The sequence below is a fragment of the Columba livia genome, chromosome 1 (genome assembly GCF_036013475.1).
Source record: "Columba livia isolate bColLiv1 breed racing homer chromosome 1, bColLiv1.pat.W.v2, whole genome shotgun sequence".
Taxonomy (NCBI): Eukaryota; Metazoa; Chordata; class Aves; order Columbiformes; family Columbidae; genus Columba; species Columba livia.
Window position 1 is genome coordinate 176,731,603 of NC_088602.1, and position 19,060 is coordinate 176,750,662.

The 19,060-nt window shown below is 43.4% G+C and overlaps 1 protein-coding gene across 1 annotated transcript in view; it reads left to right on the top strand.

Annotated features, from left to right (window-relative positions):
• The window catches only part of PPM1H (protein phosphatase, Mg2+/Mn2+ dependent 1H), a 138,205-nt gene extending 120,775 nt beyond the window's left edge, over positions 1 to 17,430 (top strand). Inside the window, exons 9-10 of the mRNA XM_065048588.1 lie at positions 6,696 to 6,847; positions 12,496 to 17,430. Of these exons, the coding sequence (XP_064904660.1) occupies positions 6,696 to 6,847; positions 12,496 to 12,643 (300 nt within the window). The 3' untranslated portion in view covers positions 12,644 to 17,430. The remainder of the gene's footprint in view (positions 1 to 6,695; positions 6,848 to 12,495) is intronic.
• The last annotated feature ends 1,630 nt before the right edge of the window (positions 17,431 to 19,060 follow it).

Sequence of the window (19,060 nt, forward strand, 5' to 3'; positions counted from 1 at the left end):
ATTTGTTAACAAGAAACATGCAAACTTCGCTTTTTTTTTTTTCTCTGTAACTGTATTCCTGTTCCTACATCAAGGAACAGATGACACATATTTTTCATAAAATATTAAGCAAGGGCAAGCCATCTGATGACAGCACAAAAAGAGGAGACTTTTCCTCCATGGCCCAAATGCTGAGAACTGTCCCCTGTCAGCTGGGTTGCTGGAATTTTAGCCATACCCAATACTTGACCTTGAATCTGTTGCTTGCTATAGCAGTGCAAGAGAATGACAATACACAAAGGACATACTACTGCTAGGAAGGAAACAAATTATTAAATCAACCTTGCTTAGGACATCTTTGAGACTTTAAAAATAAAAATTTAAAAAGTGCTGAGAGATTCTGGCCCTGAAGAAAAGGAGATCTACAGACAGACCTTTCTTCACATTTCCTTGCTGTCAATCCAGTACCTTCTCTCTCCCCGCTTTGAATGTGTGTCCCTCGCTTGGGACCTGCTGCTGTTCTCCTCAGCCAGGCAGGCAGCAGCTCTGCCCTTATCACTGTGATGGATTTGTTTAGTGCCAGCGAAATGATGCAATTCTACCTATTTATTTTTCTTTCTGGCATGCTGAGACCCAGTGTTTCTGGGATATGTAATGGCTGCAGTGCAGTATCTCAGCAGTATCATCTCTGCCAATTGCTGCTGCAGTATTTGCCTGTGTGTATAAACCAAAGCTTCTCATGGGCTTTGCTGATTTGTGTGGAGTGTCTGTACATGTTCAAATTCTGGAATATGACATCCAGTTCATATGCTATCCACGTTTCAGGATCTCTTAACTGCTTTGCAAAAAGGAAGCAAAATTGGCTTTGTTTCCACATTCCCTTCACAGCTAAATTCAGCAGAAATGTACTGGGGCAGGGGGAGGAAAGACAGAGCACCAACCACCTCGATTTAGACATACTTGCAAAAAAAGCCCTGAATTTTATTAGGAAGTAACATATGCTCCAACTTGCTTTCCAATTGCACCTCCTTCTCTTAATGATCTCTTCCTAGAGAGAGCCCCAGTGTTTATCTCCTCATGCTTTCCTCTGACTTGTTCTGTCCATACATGGACAGTGCACCTTGCGCAGAAACCGGCATTAGGAAATAACGTCTTTATGCTGCCATCTGGGAAGCTTGGCATTTGGAGATAAAGGCAGTGGCATCAAGCAGCAGTTGTATTTGGCCCTTGTGCAGCATTGGATTTTGAATTGTTTATATAGAGGTAAGGAAGCACAATGTCTGCTTTCCAGAGCTGGAAAAGGGGAGGCACAGGAAATTGAGGCGCACAGTGAGTCGTGACAGAGTGAGGATCCAAGTCCTCTGGCTTCTGTTTCTGTGCTGTAATTACAGCATCCTTTCCCAACCTGGGGGCAATGTGGTGAGTTTTCAGAATATTTAACTTCCAGCATGACAAAGCTGTAGTATGCCCTGTCCACCAAAATCTAGCTGAAGGAAAAATAAGCATCCCTGAGACTACATCCAGAAATAGGCATATAAAAGTAATTTTAGGATGGTGTGAAATGATACTTTGATAGAGTGCCAGGCTATGAGAAGAGAAGTCATGTAGCCAAGATTGACAAATGTAATCAGGATTCAGTGGCTCAGCTGTTACAAGACCAGATTTGGAGGACTTCTGCAGGTTGGTGAGCTCTGGAGAATTGAGCCTTTTATAATGAACTGGAGTAGCACAAAGCAGGCAGGCCATGGCTGAGGCTCTCTGGCATGGAATTAAATATTTATTTTTCATAATGGAACAGTTCATTTGAAAGCTTTCAGCAGGAAATTCTGCTTTTTAAAGCTCAGCAAGATCTGCCTTGTTGCAGCTGAAAAGCAGAATTTCATCCTGAAACGTTCTGAACGGCAGCTCAGCTGTTTGGTGGGCAGAGGTGCCGCTCTCCTGGTGGCACTTGGCCCTCGCCAGCAATGAGCCCGACGCCAGCCACCGCAGCAAATAAGAAGGCAATGGAGGAGAGTTTTTCTCCTTCCATTATGTTTGTAAAAATCTTTCTGACAACTTCACAAATACGTCAAATGAGATTGTTTTACATTCACATCTGCCTTCTGGAGAAATCATTAGGAATTACACTGTTTAAAGGAACAAGCAAGGCAAAGACTACAGCATGATCAAAGGGAATCAAGGTGGTTTCAAGAAGCAAACATCATGCTTTAGTGGCTTGAAGTCCTTCAGGTCTATGTCTACCAGAGAATTTACAAAAAATTCATAAATGCAGTGGATGGTCTTGCATGAGCACTTTGATTTCTCAGAAAACATTTGAGAAACTGTTCTGCATCACAGGTTATTAATATAAGAGATATGAAGCTACGGACTAAGTGGAAAGTTGGCACAGTCTATTGGAAATTGTCTAAAGGGCAGGAAACAAAGGGTGGCAGTAAAAAGCTAAAAGGAGATTAATTGGTGTGTGCTGCAGTGAGCAGTGTTGAGACCCGCTTTTTATTATTTACATATAAATTACTTGGAGGGTGGTATTGAAAGATCTTGTCGTTTGCCAGTGAAGCTGTGCTGGATAACACTGTGCATGAAAAGGGACGATACAATTAAGAAAGGGCTTAATTTATTGAAGTAGCCGAGTTGATCAATAGTGGAGGCGAGTGAACGTGGGTTGTTGTTTGGCTCGAATTCCCACGGGGCAGGCTGCTGAGGACACTTAAGGTGGCTGCAGGCTCGTGTGTCGCTCTGCTGTGAGCGGTTTTCCAGCTGCAGGAACTCGCCTTGGCTGCCTCTTAAAAACAAACCTGGCAAACAAGCCGCAGCGCCTTTGCTGTGGTCCTTTTCAATAGACAAATGCGGGTTTTGTCTGGTGGGTACATCCATTTGAAATGTAAATATAAAACCAGCCCACCTGTTTATTCATTGCTTGCCCAGAGCATTTTTCTCAGTGCTCTTGACTGCATGTAGGTGAGCAATTTGGGAAACAAATATCTGGATTGAAGAAAGCTGTTATGTGACAAACGGCATTACGCATGTTCAGAAAGGTGTTGTGTGCGACTGTGGGCTCTAGCGGCCTGTTTGCACTGTTACCTGCCAGCAGAGCTTTGTAAGTACCAGTCAGGATAAAATAAAAAGTGTAACCCAACTCTTATTGTCACGGATCTTTGTGACTAAGGTGGTGCTCCTTACTTATAGTTAGCTTTCTACATTTTCTGGTTTCTAAAGTCAAGTTCAGCTGGTTAACGGGTCAGCTGCTCCACGTCAAGGCAAGTGGATAGTAGAAGAATGGTGACCAAACTGAGCTCCTGCACCACGAGTGCTGTGAAGCGCTATCAGGATTAACATCTGGATGCAGAAGCAATGAGTCATGAGGGCAAGTATGAAGATTCTGGGTGGAATTGCAAAGATATTTGTCGAGGGTACAGCACCAGTTAAGGAAACGTCTGTGGTGTTGGGTGGTGTCTGCACTAGTGGGGTTATTTGATACTCTTTTGCAGTGCGTGCAGCTTTATGCAAACTTAGGTCGCAGACAGAACATTGCTTAAACCTTGATGCTGTTTGGTTGCCTGAAATAAAGGTATGGGAAGGAGCCGCAGTGGGTTATGTTGGTTCTGGAATTGAAAAAAGAAAAAAATTAAAAGTAGTAATTTCTATTGGAGGCAACAAGCTGCATTTGGTCACATAAGATTTAAAGGGCTGCAGGGTTGCTTGTTGTTGCAGGCTTTTAAGTAACCCCCTGCATCTCTGCCCGAACTCTGGCATACCACACTCCCTCTCCTTTTTTGCACAGCGTGTGTGGAGGATGCTGTGGGGTGTTGCACGGTGTGGGGTGTGTGGAGCAGATGTTCAGTGAGCCCTGCTGGTCTGAGCATCCATCACACACCCAGCCTGGGTGCCTCCGAGAGCTCTGCTGTCGCGCTGTTCCATGCCCAGCAGAATGCACGTGTCATTGCCGCAAGAGACCCTTGTTGGCCCGAGTAAGAACTAGAACAAGGCTGCTAGCAGAAAGCTGAAGGGTTAGGAGCTGGCCTGTTTCTGCACTTGGGCAAGATGGTCTGTGAATGTAACCTGAACCTACGTAGACTGTGCAGCTCTAAATTAACTCATTTTTACCTACATCTGTATTTTAGAAAGCTGAGGAAAGACAGAAAGAGCTTAAGAAAAAATGAAGTATCATGTGGACATGGCTGCTCTAATGTGTTGCTGCTGTGGTAACTGGAAGGCAGACAAACCTGCATTTCAGTGAAGGTTTTGTTGCATGTTAAACTGGTCCTTGTATACAAGAATTTTACCTGAAGTTGGCCCAACTTTGCCTCCTGTAGCCTTGGCACTCTTTTCCTATCCTGGGTACCAACCATCCCTCATTGCTCACCCCACTGCCCTTCTCTGCACCTCTTCTGACATATAGTTCCTTCTCAGTCGCAGCCCTTTCTTGAGATGCTCAGTTCACAAAGCTTTTGCTTTTAGGAAGTTCCCAGGTCTGCCTTGTTCCCAGATTACTCATAAAATCAGTGATTACATTGCTTGTTGGTTATGTTGGGTTTTTTGTTTGGTTGTTTGTTTTTCTTTTTCCCCAAAAAACTAAACATGTTCCTGGTATAATTATCTGTTCTTGGTGTTACTCTAGCATTGTGCTACACCAAGGATTTGGACCTTTTGACTTGTAGATTGGCTGCAGGTAGCTTTGACAAGTTCCTTAGCTGCCCCAGCACCACTCCGCAGTCGGACAAGATCACAGAATGTTAGGAAGGATGGTTCATTTCAGAAGGATTCAAATCAGTGATACATGGTCTTGTTTTCCTGCCTTCTCCCCCGCCAACACTGCAAAAAAAGGCTTGTGTGATGTGATGTGCACTTTTCCATGGGAGAGCCATGGGAGATGTGTTTTTCCTAGCGCTGGCATTCAAAGCTTGGTTATTCCTATGAGGGGTTTGCTGCTGAGTGCATCTTTGAGCCTTATACCCAGTGCTCTCTCAAATATTTGCCTGTACCCAAGAGATCTGAGCAGAACACGTGGTGTTTATTGATGGCTATGTTGGCCAACTTAACCCCCATGCCCCAGTGATTTCCAAGTTGAAACCCTGGGCTCTTAGAGGCTGAACTAAATTTTGGGGAATAGGGACTGTGACAGCAACTGATTTCTGTGCAATGGGCTTGGGAGGAGAGCTGCGCTGTGTATAGGGATCTTTTCTGTAACAGTATTCCCACTCAGTCTGAATAAGGAGATATGCTCTAATGAAGAGAGTATCTTGCCTTGACTTTAATCCTCTCCAAAGTCCTTATTCAGCTGCTACCTTAGATAATGAAGTGGAGGTTACATTTTACAAATGACCTTCTTGTGCTTTTGAGTGAAAGGCGAACAAGCAAGGATTAGCAGTGAGGTCTAGGTGATTTTTATTTTTTTTTTAACTCCAATACTGGTTTCAGTCCCATAAAATCATAATTACATTAAAACGTCCAGGCATTTTGTATGCATTGCCTGTTCCATGGCTCCTAAGGGGAGAATGCGCCAGGAGCGAGAATAAAACAGCTCATATTTTCTAGTTACGCCAAATGCTTGTTCTAACAGATGTCCCGGCTGCCGCTGCTGTTAGTGGAGCCCAAGGCCGGAGCAGGGTGCCTGACGAGGTGCACCATTTCCAAACTTCAGTACAGATGATCGTTCCCTCCTGTCCGCTTTGCCAAGGCTGTCACACTTCATTCAGGCTGTGGTTCTTGCTGTCGGTAATTAAAGTCCTCCGTGAGTGCTTCATTGTGGCTCCCCATCACAGCCTGGGAATTGCAGGCCGTTTGTCAGCTGGAAGGCAGCCTGTGCTGGAAGGAGAGTTACGGCCAACGAAAAGGCTCATATTAAAACACTTGCTGTGACCTCTGCTCGTATTTTGACTCCACTGATGGCCTCCCACCCCGTCTGTGTCTGCCTTGTCTGCTCCTGGCTTTCTCCAGCCGTGTCGAGGGGAGGGCGGTCAAGTCGCTGTGTTACAGAGGTGCCAGCAGCAGTGGTCAGCCTGGCTGGGGCTGCAGACTGATGAGGTGAAGCCAGTGTGCGTTTTAATAGTGTGGATATGCTTGAGGGTTCATTTCTGTGCAGATCTTGAATCAGTCTCTGCCTGCTGAACTCCTTACAGATACGTATAACTGAGCAGCTAAACAGTTTTTCTCTGTTTTGTGGAACTACTCACTTGCTCAGGTGTAAATCTTGAGGGCAGCAGCTGCCTCTGTTCTAGAAAAACGGATGTGATGCCTTCTGCCACGCACACAGGCATTTCTGAACATGTGCAATTTATCTGGCAGAGTTAAATGGATCTGGACAAACAGTGAAAACAATTATTTGTGAATATTTTATTAGAAAATATCAAAAATTCATCAAATAAATTATTCAGCTTCCATATGACTAGTCCTGCCGATGATAGGGAAGAGCCTCACGCTGAAGCAGGCTGCGGGGTGGGGGAGGCTGTGAGCGCTGCTGGCAGTGGGTGGCACAGAGCTCCACAGCCTTTCTCAGGAACACTTGTGTCCATCCCGCTGGGGTCAGCACCTGAGCCTTGCTGGGCAGGAAGGGTTGATGGCTCGAGGGCTAAATTGGAGACAGACCCCAGCAGTGCAGCCAGAGAGGTGTTTCAGTGCCCTGGCTGAACCTGCCAACTCACAGCCCAACTCAGTAATGTTTCACAGTCTGACAGTCTCCTCCTTCATGGATATCTCTTGGTTTTTTTTTGTTTTAGGTGAGAGTCTATGACCTCCTGCAGTATGAGCATGGGCCAGATGATGTTCTGATCCTAGCTACTGATGGACTCTGGGATGTGCTGTTAAATGAAGAAGTGGCAGAAGCTGTCACTAATTTTCTACCGAACTGTGACCCCGATGATCCCCACAGGTTCGTGCTCATCCCTAATTTTCTAGCTTCTTCTCGGAAGAGTGCTTTTCTGGTAACGTGTTTTTGTAGAAAGTATATTCTGAATAACATTCAATATATATGCGACACTTGCAAGAAGACATTTTTGTAAGTTGTATGGGAGCCTCTGCAGCAAATGTGAGGGTTTGGGATGGGAGGGAAAAGGGTGGTGTATATAGCTCAGAATTGTCTACCTGCAAAGGAATGTGGGATCATGGTATCTTGGCATGGGATTCATTTTCTTTGCTGTACAAAGTCCTATGGAAACTGTAGGAGGGTGAGGTCTTAGCAACAGGTTTCTGTCTCAAACAGTCACAGATAGTCCTTTAACACTAAAGATTGTTTCTCATTAGGGTATTATCAGCATTTCTCTCTTACTCCAAATGTATGCATGTACATACAAATAACTGCACAGTATGGTTACCACTCATTCCTCATGATATCTCAGCAGCTGAGTGAAAACATGCAGGACAGTGTGAGAGCTCAAGCTGCAGTTGTTTAGATGTGGCAACTCTCGACATGGGGGAACCTTTCTCAAAATGGTTGTTGTTTCTCCTGCTTGTAAGTGGTCATCTTCATGGGTCAGCCCTGTTCATCATCAGCAAACAAGGAAGATAACTGGGACACGGTGAGAGCCACTTGAATTTAAAGTAAGAGTAGCTCCAAAGTAACTCCCCAGCAGTATTTTCTTGCCCTGACACTTACAAACATGGAATGCAAAACAGTGTTTTGCTCCAAGCACCCAGTCTTTGGGTGAATGGATGGTTAACATGGAGCTGCAACTGCAATATTTGGGCCTTCCCCACCTCCTTGGGCTGAAGAGGAGATGTATGAATGACAGCCAGGGCTGTCTTTACGTCAGCAGGGCTTGAAAGTGTCTCTGCCCTCTGTCTGGACAGAGATCAGGCAGGAGTAGTGAGGGGCACTTCCAGGGCATCTGGCACTGTGCTGTGCAGATATGCCATTGATTTAAGGTAGACGTAGATGACCCACCCAATCAGCTTTCCATTCAGATCTGCCAGGGAGCTTTTGCTCTCATTTCTGCACCCCTGAGTTTCCTCTTGCAAAGGCACTTGGTGAAATGTAATATCTCTGCCCTGCTTCATCTCCATTCTCATCTAAGAAATGGGAAAGGTTGGCTCTTCTACTGTCCTCACTGGTCCTACCTGTTACCTCTGAATGCAGTCTGGTTATGCTGGGTCTGGTTTGTTCCTTTTAGGCTTTCCAAAGCTGGTGATGGTCACCACGTTTGCTGCAGTAGGAATGGCAATTCTTTGTTCAATCTTTTTGACTCGTTAGGTGGGTGATTTTTCATCCATTATAAAATACTTAAAGCAATCAGAGACACTGAAGAAAAAAGAGGTTTTCTTTGTTTCATTTAAATCTGTTTGTGCTGGTTTAGCCCCAGTAATCATGAGGCACTAGTAGTCCCTGTTTGTGCCAGCATGCGTGCAACACATTCCAGACTTGGGCATGCTGTATGATGAGTTAGAACAAACACATTTATTAGTGTTTGACCTGCTGGTCTATGGATGGACATGTGAATCGAAAATTAATTTGTTCTTTTAAGTGACTTTGTGCCAGGTCATTTAGAGGCTTACAAATAGCAGTGGCAAGACATTTCTCAATGCCAGCTTCCAAAAGGTAATTAGGGCAATCTTTTGTATAGTTTACAATGATATTTATGAAAATTACCTTTGTGGAATTGCTCTTGCTGCTTGGTTGTAAAGAATATTTAAAGGGTTTTAAGTACTGTTTGAGAGGTTTTATGTAATTACTTCACAGTGGTCCAAATGAGGTATAACTAATGAGTTTACAATAGCATAGCAGCTCAGACTGTGGAGCTGCATTCATTCCTCTCACTAGTCAGTGACAGGAAAATCTTTTTTGCTGTATTATCAGTGTTATATTTAAAAGAAACGTTATCCCACAAAATGTCAGGTTCTGTGATGGGTGTAGTGACATAGTCTGTGGTGAGGTGATCAGCTGGAAATGTGAAATCTCTAGGGATGTAGAAAATTTGTCAGAACGTAAGAGACTTGCCCCCTGGGTTCGGTAATGCTGTGGTCTGTCGGGGAACCTACCTGTGGAGCAGACTCTGATCCGCCTGACCCGGTAGCCTACTTATTCCCTGACAGCAGACTATCTTAAAAAAAAAAGAGTGCTAGGGAGGAAGATTTTAGAGCTGCAGAGTACTTATGTGTTAGGTAATTAGCTCTTTGAGGGAACAATATCCCTCCCATTTGGATTAGAAAGCATTCTATAGTCTGATGGGTAAGAGCTTATAGCCCTCAGAAATGCTCTTGGGACTCTCTCCTGCTGATATTTACTGTCAGAACTGTGAATGTTTGTTATCCACAGAAAAACATCTTTGAATCCTGTCAAATGTGGCATATGCCTGGGCATCTCCAAGTGCAGGGAGAGCAAAGTCCTCGGGTCTGTCTTCACCCAGACGTGCAGACACGGCCTCAGGGGATTCGGGCAGCGGGTGATGGGCACAGACTTGATTAGAGAACAGTTCCTCCGTGAGAGCTGTGATGAAGGAGCTGGGGTGCAGCTGGATTTCTTTGCCAGCTCATTTCTTCTGGGTATTGTGGCAGATGAGAGCATGAAGGGGACCCTGAGTGAAGAGCAGGTGGTAGAGGCACACTGCTGCTTTCCATACATCATCTCTCTGAAAAGGTGTGAAGGTACAGAAATATAGTTCTTGCCCATTCTCTTCAGCTGCACTTATGCAGGTTTACCTGCTGACCTTGGGAATCTTTTATTTCTCGCCCTCCCTCCTGTCCTTTCTCGTTACCTCTCACTCTCTCTCGCATTAGTTAGAGACTTATGAGGATGCTGGGGAGTTGTTCCACCTTTGCCAGGTATGCAAAGATAAGGAGCTGCTCAGACAGCAGTACGGTTCCCCCACTGTCACCATTTCTCCTGCAGTACTTTCACTGATCAATGCCAAAAGCTTCAGCAGAAATAAAAAACAAAAAACCACAACAACAACATATATATTTATTCTTAAAACACAAAAGTGGTATCCCAGTGAGGCTGTTCGTTGGGAGGAAGTGGATAGTTTAAAACTACTTCAGCAGTTCTCTAATGCTGTCTTGACAGCTGAATCCCGAGTTCACAGTGCTGGAGAATAAAGCATTCAGTAATGGACTGCTGCTGCTATTCATCTCCAGGTACAAGAGACTCACCCTGTCTCCTCTAGTGCCAAGTTGAACAGCATCGCTCCCATTCAGCTCTACACAAGGGGAGGAATATGTTACCTCGCTGCTGCCTCCACCTGATCCTTGTCCTTTCCTTCAATGTACTGGTTTTCTTGTGTATTTCACAGTCTGTTTACGAGATAATTTTTGGTTTATTAAAATTCTTTTTTTTAATCTTGCCCTTTCCAAACATTAAGCAGCAAAAGCTTTACACAATGAAGAGCAATACTTATTCCTTTGTATTCTTTAGATGTGGGGAGCCCTTATTAATTACAAAAAGGAGGAAGACAAAGTTTTTTTTCCCAGAATGATGGGTGTTTTCTTCTCTGAAATTCTGACAATAGCTGAGAAATCCTTGGAAAAGATGTTCTAGCCAAAATTCACTCAGCATCAGACATGCTGTGAATAAATATTCCAGTTTCTCACTTGCCATGTGGAGTCTTTTTGTTCCTTAGCCCTGCATCCGATTTGGGGATTTGGGAGCTGGGGAGTGCAAGTATGTACTTTGGGGGGTTTTCTTTTAAAAAATATGGTTTCGTGTTGCATTAGGACAGTACAAGCAGTGCTTCTTGTTATGTCCGCCTGTTACAGCTTGAGGTCATTGGTACAAACTGATGTTGGCACCTGTGGACAGTGTGCACGTGTGTGTGCGTGTGTGTTAGAGTTCATGCCTTGGGCCCTTCTCTTATTACTAAAAGTAAATCTTTTGTCAAAACTAGTGAGGACTGGAAATTTTACCACTCAGTACCATTAGAAGCAGAGGGTGCATTGGTTCTGTACAACATTCCTTGGATTTAACATCAAACTTTTTTGGTAGTCAAGTGTTGTTTCTTTGCGTTGAGGAAATCTTTGTAGTAGAGCAAATAAATCTATTCCTGGTTCAAAGGCGTCATTTGAGTTTATGGCAGCAAAATTGTAGAAACAGAACATAGTTGGGATTTTTTCCTTCTGGTATTCCCAGAGAGTGAATAAAGTCTCTAGTGATATAAATTACCATTTAATAATGCATTCTCTGGTGAAAATTTCTGGGCTTAGAACAGGCCTGGCTACTCACTTAATAAACTTTTCTTCCACCTCCCCCACACCGCTTCTGATCAGTGAAGAGACTGTTCTTTCCCATCCCTCAGGTGAGATCCGAGGAGATCATTTCTGGCCAGGGATCCTCCCTAGAAAAGGGGCTCTTGAAATGCAGACCCGTCTTATCCTTCCTGTTTTCTGGAAACCACCACGGTGTCCTTTGCTCCTGGTGGCCTGTGTGTTTGGCTTCACAGAGCCTCAGATCATCTTGGAGGTTGATGCTTACGCTTCAGATAAAACACAGGCAGATAAAATATTGAACTGGTTTTTCTTTTCAGTCTTTTAACTGTCCGATTAATTTTTAATTGTCCAATCATAGAAAAGCTTGTCTCCGCCCAACAAAATTCAAAACATCTCAGCCAGGTGTTTTAGAGATGAGGAAAAACACATGACAGTAGCTGTTTACTCATAATGAGCTGTCTTTCAGAGGAAACTTCTAAATGAGTATGTAGATGTGTTGATCTAGTAACAGCGGGTAAAATGATAAGGGAGAACGTGTCAGAGCACATGACAGAGCACTGTCTGTGCACCACCTTTTGGACTCTGACACCCTTCTGCCCCCAAGCAGCATCTGTTATTTTTTCAGGACAGAAAATAACTGCTATAAATCCAAGGCCACTCAGCCCAGCACAGGCTGGGAGCTTTGAACTGACATGAAACTTGGTATTTCACTAAATTAAGCTCTCGACAACTGACATTCACACAGTTTTCATTGAACTCATAGAAGTGAGAGGACTGTGGGACTCTTGTTAATCTGGCTGTATTAACTGTAAGTTTCCTTTTCCAGTTGCAGAATAAAAGAGATTTAAAAATTATACTTATGGTCAAGGAAACCAGACAAGTTAGTCTACTTGGTTTGAAGTGTAATTTGGATTTTATTTTTAGTGCTTTATTACTTGTTTTCAAATTACTTTTTTAATAGTTTGTCTCTGAAATAGTTGAACCATGTTTACCTTCAGGTGTGTCTGTGAACAAGGGTGTAGTTTCCAACAGCAAGTAGAGTTATCTAGGATCCTCACTTTTTCAGACTACTCCTAGAAAGACAATTTCTTAAGGCAATTGTGTTAATATTTGTCTGAAAACTGGTGAAGCTGGACACCCAAAATGACCAGTGACATTTTGATTGATTGATGCCTGTCAAATACCTTTAGATTTTGATGCAGGAGCTGTCACTGAACTGGAAGGGGTTGCTTTGTGAATGTGCTGTACTTTGTGTTTCTTCTGCCTGTTTCAAAAATGCTGAGAAGCTTGTCCTGGTGGTTCATAACAGTAAACCTGGCAGGCTGTGAAAACCCACTTTCCTTACAAAAACAAGCAGTCTCTGGCTGTATTCTGCCTTTTCCACAGGTACACGCTGGCGGCGCAGGACCTGGTGATGCGAGCCAGGGGAGTGCTGAAGGACCGGGGCTGGCGAATATCCAACGACAGGCTGGGCTCCGGAGACGACATCTCTGTCTATGTCATCCCTTTAATACACGGGAACAAGCAGTCATGAAAGTAGCATCAAGAGTGGTTACAAGATGAGGATCTTTTTGGGAAGGGCCTGTAAGAGACAATATGTTTTTGGTGATCTGACCAGGACACTTGCAATCGATGTAATCTATTCAAAACTAATGCTGGAGGGGTATTTTTCTGCCCAAAAGGTAGGGTTCTGCACATATAATGTATAAGATTAAAGACAACCCTTAAGATTACATTTTCCTTGTAGACATGGTTTTGGTGCTTCACAGGAATGGGGTTTAAATGCTGCTAGCATATTATGAATTCTGTCGTCCCTCCAGGTGGGGAATTATATTTTTTCTCAGTTTACCATGTAGCTTGGAAGAGCCATTTGAGTTGTGAAAGTAGAATTGGGTGTCAGAAGCCAAGGAGGCTCCTGAAAATATTCAGAAGGTGACTTAGGTCACATCTCATTTAAAAATACCTATATATATAAGAGTTTTCTTCTTTCAAAAAGTTGCATTCATGACTTACCTATGGACAACTTCAAACTTGTGTAATCCTTCAAACCCCCATTTTCCCCTCCTGTCTCTTCTTCAGTAGACTATACTCTTGTATTTTAGTAGGAAAACTGAAATTGTTTTCAGTGTGACTATGCCTGTTTACTGCAGTTAAAACAGCCACCTGCAAAATTATCCAGAGGTCACAGTCCTGTGTGGTAAGATTTAATCTGGTGTGAGGAATTATTTCTCAAGATTTCCTGTTGTGTGTATACCATGATTATCCAGAGCACGCAGACTCAGCTTTATGTGACATTTACCTGGAGGCCATGGTTTCTTTGGGATCAGAGATTTTCATTCATTGAATGGTTCTGCCTGCTTTATCCTGTTGAAAGGATCCTTGACCATACAGTTTTTGCATCAGTTGGGATTCAGGAAGTTTATTTGGGCTCCTGAGGGTATTTTTTTGTTGGATTCCTGTTTGAACTGATGGTGTTGTTCTCGTTATCAGTTTGGATAACCAGATAGTGATCAGTTTAAAAGTTATTTCACTTCTTCCTGCCTCACATATTATTCAGTATACCTTTGCCTGCTTGACTTGGTGATCAGAAAGTGACAGCTTATCACCTTGTCCTCTTGGTATTTGAGGACTGTAGTCAAGGATCAAAAGATCCGTGTGATAGATACAAGTGATTGGCTAGCTTCGGCAGCCTTTTTCTTAGCACTGGTGAATTGTTTCAAATTAAGAAAATCTGAATCAAACATTATCAGAAAAAAAGTAATAGTCCAAATGAGCCATTCTGCAGCTTAACCTGGCTACCTATTCTTCAAGCAGAGAGCTCTCTTACTTCATTGGCAAAGAATTGAAGAACAAATTCAGAAGGTTCTGGTGTATAGGCAGGCATATTGGCTGGGGAGCCAAGTTCAACCCAGTTTGCCCCCAGACCACATTCTTTTGGAGCTGCTCATCTGGCTTGTTCTTGGACACCCAAAAGACAGGGAGCTGACAATTGTAGGACTCTAAGTAGGTAGCTCACAAATGTTGTGTCCTTTCCAAAGGACAAAGAGTGTGCTGTGTCCTTAGCAGACTTTCTCCTGAACTGGCATGGCCTAGAGCTTGCCAGTATTGTCATTTATAATGTGCTACGTAAACATCACGCAGCGCACGTGTGGTGTAGCTGACCAGATGCTTTATTTGATTGCATCCAGAAGTATATGTGCAAGTCTCGGTGGATTTAAGCTGCCCTTCTGCTGATCTCCAGACCCAGCAGGAGTTCAGGTTGAGAGGACGCAATACAGAGTGAGTAAGGGCTCCAACATGCAGCAAACTGCACGAATTCAGCCTGGAAACTGTTCCATTTCTTCCCCAGTGCCTGCATGTGATAAAGCTGTGCAGAACGTGGATGTTTTATATTCTAGAGCTTCAGCATAATTCAGTGGCATATCTGATCATGTGTTGTCATGCTTTATCTATGCTTCCCTTTTTTTTTTCTCTTTAGCTCTTTTTCTGTGTGCAGCTGGGTAAAAAGAGCAGTTTGGAGTCTAGAATATTTTTCACATGGCTCCTCATATGTTTTAAAGTTTAAGCGAGAGATCTTCTCTTGCACTGCCTTTTTTTTTTTTTTTTGGCCTAATAAACTTGTAAACATGCTTTTCATGCTCTGTGTAACTCCTGTTGTCTCTTCGCAAATGCAGTTGTGTAGTCCTCTAGCAATCCAGATGCTCTTTCACAAAGAAACTAATGGTGGCAGTTCCTGTGGAGTTGTCTGAACAGCAAAGAAGCTGTCGCTTGCTGATACCAGCTATGAGCCTGAGTCAAATATTTTAGTGCCCATGTATCGTTAGTCTTTGTTACTGGGTACCATGGTGTCAACACACATACCAGCCATTATAAAACCACTGAGTGGTGGAAATAAATTTCCAGTGTAGCACTTGCCAAAATATAAAGGTGAAACTTCAAGGAAATGGAAAATGCACCTTCTCATTCAGGGGTGTTTTTAAACGCACCCCTGGAGAGATCAGTTAGCAGAGTGCGTGGCTTGGTGGGAACAAACTGCCTGGTGACTTGTCAGGGCAGAATCTCGTGGGTGCTGGTTTGGCTTTGTGAATCAGGCTCTGCTGTGTGTGGTGGCATTGCCGTCGGTCAGCTCGCTCCTCTGCAGCGGCTGGGCCCAGGTGGAGTTGTGTTTGCTGTCAGCTCTCCTGGAAAGGGAAGAAGTACAGTATCAACAATTAATATCAATTAGCATCAATTAATAAATTCTGATAACTTTTAAAGATAATAAAAAGCTTCCGACTCAGATGTATGTGACTAAAACTATGCTGTGATGCTTTTTGTTTTGCTTTTTTAGAAAGAATCTGTTACGCTTTTCCAGGCTTGCCTCCCCAGACCGCCTCTGGTCCCTCTCTGAGACACTACGGTAGTCCTTGGGCTTTCACTTCCACCTGCTTTCAGTAGAAGCTTCTCATGTGCCTGTGCTGTGGTCTGTGTGCTGCTTCATGACATGGGATAAATACATTTACACTCCAAAGCAGCACATAGATAGAAGGCAGGAGTTAGTTGTTGGGCAGGTATTGTGTGAGAAGCAAGAATAATTAGAAGCATTTCCAATTCCCTTTGTAGGTTGAATTATTTGGGGAGTTGCAGCATTAGAAACCACTGATGGCGAGGGGGATCCATCGTGCACGATACCATTTTTCAGACAGGCCCAGGATGGCTGCTGCCATGCGCAGGCTTGCAGCTGCTCTGGGGCCCAGTGAAGCTCCTGAGTTAGGAGCAGACAGCTCACCTTCTCAAGTTAGGCACCAAGTCCAAATTTTAGCTCCTAGGCACATCATCTTAGTCACTGCCCGATGCTGGCAGCGCTGTGCTTTTTGCCAGTGGAGTTCCCTTAGCATCCAAAAGTGCTTAAGCCTTAGCAGCAAGAAACCTCTGTCCCAAGTCACACCTGCATCCCTGTTGCTGTTGCGCAGTGCTGTGTCCTTGCCTGTACATCAGCACTGCTTAGAAAGTCAGGCAAGTTCTTCTCCTTCCTCGGGCAAGGTGAGGAGGCGGTGAGCCGTACGGTGCAGGTCACTGGCAGCGGTGTGACATGGTCTTCTGGTGTCTGGTCCAGTCCCGTTTCTAGAAACTCAAACCCAGAAGCTCTTACCATTCTCTTGTGAATACTGCTGCAGGAGGTAGTACAGCCACTTCTGATGTTTTTCTCTTGCACTACAGGCTGAAATCTTCTTTGTTTAATTGGATGAAGAAGGTAGTTAGAAATTTCATTTACACTTTAAGTGAGGCACACAACCATCTCTTGGCACACTAAGGCTGTGATGCTTCTTTCATGAACACACAAATGTATTGTCTGAGAGGGCTCATGTTCAGTCACCTTATGCTGGAGAGAGAGGTAGTTGTGGGTTTTTTTAATAAATTCTGAACGACAGGGTTAACAAGCTAAAGGAAGAGTGGTCAGAGTCTGCTGCTAGCAGTGGATTTCCATGTTAAAGTTACTTCCGTGTTAAAATATGACAAGAAAGGTCTGTGAGGTACAGTTGACTCTGCGCCTCCAGGATATTTTTGAAGAACTGCACTTGATGTTTGGGCAGATTTTTGGCTTTGAACTTCTGCTGGGTTTTTTAAGAACACTACACACTCCAAGCAAATCTGCTGCATTTCTTCCTGCCTCGGCATTTTGCTTTTATTTTACATTGATGTACAAATACTTTCAACACACTTGGATCAAACGTGAATTGCAAGCTGTGTGGAATTGTTGTTCCTCCCTGAGATTTTTGGTGTGTAAATAGTTCTCCTCCATGTGTCTTAGATGTGATCACATAGTGATGTGGCTGCCATAGAGAGAGTGACCAAACGATGCTGTAACTGTGCTGCTGTATTTCTACCTGTGATGTACTTGAAGGAGGATGCCCTTGTCCACCTCCACTCTCATTCTCTTCTCTTTCTCCCTTTTTTTCTTTTAACTGTTGCTGGTGGTGGTCTTTCATAAGCATCTTATTTTGGTTTCTTTGCGGTTTGATTTTGGTTTGGTTTGGTTTTTTACTAGCTGCCACCTTTTTCTTTCTTTTGTTGGGCAAGTCATCTTATTTTGGGGTCTGTACAACTGTCTAGGTTTTATATGTCCTGAAGAATGGAGGACCTGCTGAAGGAAGATGTTTTGGACCAATGTACTTACGCTTTGTGACTGTGAAATGTTAATCTTTTTGTAACCCAAGAACAAAAAATGTTTAGTAAAGGGATATATTTTATGGTTTTTGAAACTTTTCAGTGCAATGAACAAAAGAGGAGGATGCTGAAGAAGTGTATGCTCAAAGTTTTAAAATAAAATTTTAAATTATATATTATATATATCCATCTATATCTATAACCATTATTATTTTGCCTTTGTCCTGAAGAGTACCCAAGTCACTTTGTGTGAATTACTAATTGTGCAATATGGACAAGTAGCACACTCTGCTTTACAGGGAATGGATGATTCACTGACAAAAGGTCTCACTCTTAATGAAGTGAATCCCTATGAGGTGCATTAGCGTATGGGTTGATGTGTGAGAGTTCAGCTGTGGGATAACTGTGTGAGCTGTGCGCTGCCATCAGATCATGATTCATTGCTCAGGCTGCCAGTTGCCGTGTTCTGACTCAGCGAAGAGCTATGCAAAGTGATCAGCTGTCAGCTCTCTGTGGCATGAGAAATCAGGTGTCATTTTTGAAATTACAATATTCTTGGAATAATTTTTCCCTCCTCCTCAGTTCCTTAGGAATCGAAGTCTCAAATTCTACTCTATATTAGAGTAAAACCAAGGGTGAATTGATGGATTCCACCAAGGCAAGCTGTCATGGCGATGTGGTAACCAAAGTTGTATTTGAAGGTACCAAAGATGCAGGATGTAACACGGGCCTCGGTGTGTTATACCAGCACAGAGCCATGGGCAGCACCCACCCGAGGGGCCAGCAAGAGGATGGGAGCTGGGCGCATCTCCACCACTTGCATCCTTCAGTTACTGCGCTGTAGCACAAGCGGTTCTCCCAATTCTTGTTTCACCTCACACGTCATAGAAGAGCAGTGAAAATATTCGTTCCAGTGTGACCCCCAGTTTTTTTAAATGCTGCTAATGCCTCGTTGTGTTCACTGAGCCTAACAGAGGGTGCAAAAAGTGATTTGTTACTTTCACTCTGGTTCTTCTCGCTCTCCCGTTAAGTCCTAGGGTTTATGATTGCCATGTGAACACCAAGTCAAGTTTAAAATTTCAGGGCAAATAAAACTTGAGCCCAGCTTTGCCTGCCTCGCTGGTGTCAGCTCAATAAACAAGTGTTGGCAGCATGCAGTGACAGGGAACTGTTGCACATCAAGTGAACCTAAAGGAGCTCGTTCCACATCGTCCTGTTGCTTTCACAGCTCCTACACCCTAAATTCTTTAACCTTGTAGGTCAAGTAAGTCTTGTTATTTTTGGTTTTTAGGTAGTAGATACAAGTCTTTACGTTTGGACATCAGTTTCTATAATTCCTGTAGGCTATAAATCAGTGCTTAGCCAAATAATGTATTTATGGTATTCTACAGAACGTACTCAGTTAACTAAAGCGACATACGGGAACAATCCCAGTAATTTATTGTATTTTGTACAGTTACTGTAAAACTGAAGCCTGAAGTTTCATCTTCTTAATGTATCTTCCTAGTGTAATGTACCTTCACAAAAAGTTTACTTCTTTATGCTATTACACTGCAGCTTTTATTGATTCCAGAGTTTCTCTCGTGCTTTCCAGGAAGAGTTATATAAACCAAAGTTATTGCACATCCTGTTCTTGTTAGAAGGAAGGACGAAGGCTTTTTTAAAAATCCTCTACTTTGCAAAACAAAGGATGCCATAACACTTAGGGACATAAAATGATTTCAGGAGGAATTGTGCTTCAATGACAAGGTTAATAAAAAGGAGTATGACAAAATGTGTCCAGGTAGATAAAAAGCAGACGGTT